At 37.0% G+C, this 3,767-nt stretch overlaps 1 protein-coding gene across 1 annotated transcript; it reads right to left on the bottom strand.

The window, feature by feature from the left end:
* Window positions 1-241: 241 nt before the first annotated feature.
* On the bottom strand, window positions 242-1,327 carry LOC131636401 (uncharacterized). The gene is made up of 2 exons (XM_058907005.1): window positions 1,053-1,327; window positions 242-941 (listed from the first exon to the last, which is right to left on the bottom strand). Exons 1-2 carry the CDS (start codon window positions 1,325-1,327, stop codon window positions 242-244), a joined length of 975 nt encoding a protein of 324 aa, XP_058762988.1.
* Between the last annotated feature and the right edge of the window lie 2,440 nt (window positions 1,328-3,767).

Raw genomic sequence — 3,767 nt, 5'->3', positions numbered from 1 at the left:
AGAGAAGAAAAGAATTACATTCCTTTCTAGCATAGTCAACCACTTCATTGGCCACAAGAACTCCATCAAGCAATTGTCTACCCGGAACGAAAGCATTTTGACAAGGAGAGACAATGGAATTCAAAACTTGTTTCAATCTTCCCACCAAAGTTTTAGCCATCACTTTATACATACATCCCACCAAGCAAATGGGTCTATAATCATCCAAAGAAAGAAGATTAGAAGTCTTAGGAATCAATAACTAGAAAGAAGATGTAACCGCCTTAGACAACTCACCTCCCTCAAAAAAATGATCAAAGAACCTCATGAAGTCTACTCTTAAAAATGACCAACACCTCTTGATAAAAAGGAAAGAAAACCTATTCGGTCCCGGACTCTTAGATATGCCACAACCGCCGATAGCCTCCTTGATTTCGTCATCTTGAAAAGGACTTTCTAGCCACCCTCTATCCTCCTCACTAATCTTGTCAAATACAATCCCGTCAAGACTAGGTGTAACTCCATCCACTCCTCCAAATTTACTAGAAAAATGGCGAACTACTTCCTCTTTAACTTCCTTCACCGTTTTCATATTTCCCTCTGAAGAATTAATAAGACCCATGTGATTATGTCTTCTCCTTTCTTTCATAACCTTATGGAAATAGTCGTTATTGGAGTCGCATTCATTTAACCATTTAACTCTTGATTTTTGGACTAGCATGTTCTCTTTAATTCTTAATTTAGACCAAAACCAGCTAGTGGCTTCCTTCATATTCTTTAAAATGCCGAGATGAAGATCCTCCGCTTCCAACTCCAATCTATCGTCCCCTATGTTAATATCCTTAACACCTTCCTCTACATCCAAATCTTTTCTTCCAAACACTTCCTTGTTGCACCATCTAAGTCTTTCTTTAAGAAGACGAAGCTTTTCTTTCAACACGTAATCCCCTCTTCCTTCCACCCTAAAGCCTTTCCGTTATTTCTCCATAAAAGGAAAAAACGAAGCAAAAGAAAACCACTCATTGTTAAAAATGAACGGTTTAGGACCCCAATTATTATTATCAACTTCTAACCAAATAGGACAATGATCGGAAACATCTCTCTCGCCTACCAATTGTCCCACCACTCCCCAATCATTCACCACTTTGCTCGATACAATAAATCTATCAATTCTACTAATCGATTTACCGTCTCCGCTATACCAAGTAAATTTTTTTCCTTTGCAAGGGATATCCACCAACAAACTATCGTCCATGAAAGCCGCGAACTCATGCATCTCAGTCGAGTTAAACTTCTCTTTCAACTCCAACAAACTATTCCACAAAATTGATATTTTTACATTTTCCATCACATCAACTGTCAAATACAACCCAACTATCCTACTATGCCTTATATCTCATATATTTTGTTGTTTCAATACAACCCATTTATTTGCTTTCTCACTATTTTCATTTTTATGTTCTTAAATTTCTCCTTCATTTTTCTCATACTCTTTTCATTCATAATTTTTTTAGCTTCTATATTTTTATTATATTTTTTAGCTTCTATTATTCACATATTTTATAACAAAATTGTATTTTGTATTAAAACCTTATTGATCTAAATGTTTTTACGGGTACCAGACATTTTTCTATAGATTTAATTATTATTTTTTCACGGATACCAGATATTTTTCTATACATTCAATTATTATTTTTCACGGGTACCGAACATTTTTCCATACATTCAATTATTATTTTTTCACAGATACCAGACATTTTTCTATACATTCAATTATTACTTTTTCACGAGTACCAGACATTTTTCTATACATTCAATTATTATTTTTTCACGGGTACTAGACATTTTTCTATACATTCAATTATTATTTTTTCACGGGTACAAGACAGTTTTCTATTAAAAAATATACATATGAAACAAATGTGCGTCCCGTACTAGAACCCGTGCAAACGCACGAATTTGTTACTAGTTCTAACTAAATTTTAACCAACAAAAGTCCCATACCGACACATGGCATGTTGTTATGAGATGAAATATAATCTTCATTAGTTTGATAAAGTTGGTACAAGAGGTATATATACAAGGCATGAGTAGCATGGTAGTTATGATGGTAAGCCTACATAATTTCATAACTACCTAAACTAACAACTAACTAACTAAACTACTATACAGAACAAGTTAGTTATCATCTATATTATCATTGTGCAATATCCCCTCACAAGTTGGAGGATAGATATTAATCATCCCCAACTTGGATAGTAGAGTATGAAATGGAAGAGGCAACATCGTTTTGGTGAAGAAATCAGCCAGTTGATCTCTGGACGAAACCGGTAATAGTTTGAACACGTGAGCTAGGAGCTTTTCGCGAACAATGTGGCAATCGATTTCCAAATGTTTGGTGCGTTCATGAAACACTGGATTGGCATCAATATGAATGGCACTTAAATTTTCGCAATACAAAAGCAGAGGCTTGGGTGATGAAACATGAAGATCACGAAGAAGATATATCAACCATTGCATTTCATAGGTGGCAGCTGCAAGGGCACGGTATTCAGCCTCAGATGAGGAGCGAGAAACTGTGAGTTGCTTCTTCGTGCGCCATGAAACAAGTGACTTGCCAATGAAGAAACATTGGCCAGATATAGAACGTTTCGTATGTGCACAACAGACCCAATCTGCATCTGAAAAGCCAATCAACTGAGTGGAAGATTGTCGGGGAAAGAATAAACCACGAGCAGGACAACCTTTGAGATAACGAATGACACTTGTAGCTGCCTTGTGGTGAGTGATGGTGGGAGTGGTAAGATTTTGGCTCAGTTGTTGGGTTATGAAAGTAATATCGGGTCGTGTGGCTGAAAGGTATAGGAGACGACCAACCAGACGTCTATATTCAGATATATCATGATAAGATGGAGCATTATCATGATATAGCTTGATGGCTGGATCAGAAGGGGTGGAGACAGGCTTGGAGCCAAGATATCCAGTGTCTAAAATGAGGTCTAAACAATACTTGCGTTGACAAACTATGATACCTTTAGAAGAACGTGCTACCTCGAGGCCAAGAAAGTACTTAAGCTGTCCAAGATTTTTGATTTGGAACGTGTGGTGCAAGATGGATTTGATGTGATCAAATTCAGATAAGGAATTTACAGCAACAATGATGTCATCAACATACACCAAGAGAAGTGTGAATGAGTGAGTGCCTTGTTTTGTAAACAAAGAATGATCAGAATTGGCTTGTTTGTAATGTTGAGCAAGAAGTGTAATAGTAAGCTTTTCGTGCCATTTGCGACTGGCTTGTTTGAGTCCATAAAGGGACTTAACAAGTTTGCACACTTGATTGGGTTTGGTTGGTGTAACACCAGGTGGAAGAGACATATACACATCCTCTTGTAATTCTCCATGTAAGAATGCGTTGTTGACATCTAATTGATGTATGATCCAGTTATGCATAGATGCAAGAGCAATCACCATTCGAACTGTGGTCATTTTCGCAATAGGAGAATATGTATTAAAGTAATCGAGGCCTTCAATCTGATTAAAACCTTTTACAACTAAACGTGCTTTAAATCTTTCAACTGAGCCATCTGCATGAAATTTCACTTTATATACCCATCTGCACCCGATTGGTTTGATGTTAGGAGGTGCATAAACAAGTTGCCACATGCCTGTTCTTTCAAGAGCTGACAGTTCAGCTTGCATGGCCTGATTTCAACACTCAAAATTGCTGGCTTCAGCATAGGTCCTTGGCTTATGGAGGATATTAATGGACATGACAAAGTGATGAA

Source organism: Vicia villosa, unplaced genomic scaffold, assembly GCF_029867415.1.
Source record: "Vicia villosa cultivar HV-30 ecotype Madison, WI unplaced genomic scaffold, Vvil1.0 ctg.001712F_1_1, whole genome shotgun sequence".
Taxonomy (NCBI): domain Eukaryota; kingdom Viridiplantae; phylum Streptophyta; class Magnoliopsida; order Fabales; family Fabaceae; genus Vicia; species Vicia villosa.
This window is presented reverse-complemented; position numbering and strand designations above follow the sequence as displayed.

Coding starts and splice junctions, on each gene's coding strand:
- LOC131636401 (XM_058907005.1), bottom strand. CDS start 1,327: ATGGAAAATGTAAAAATATCAATTTTGTGGAATAGTTTGTTGGAGTTG. Junction 942..1,052: donor TCCGATCATTGTCCTATTTG/GTTAGAAGTTGA, acceptor GAAAGGCTTTAG/GGTGGAAGGAAGAGGGGATT.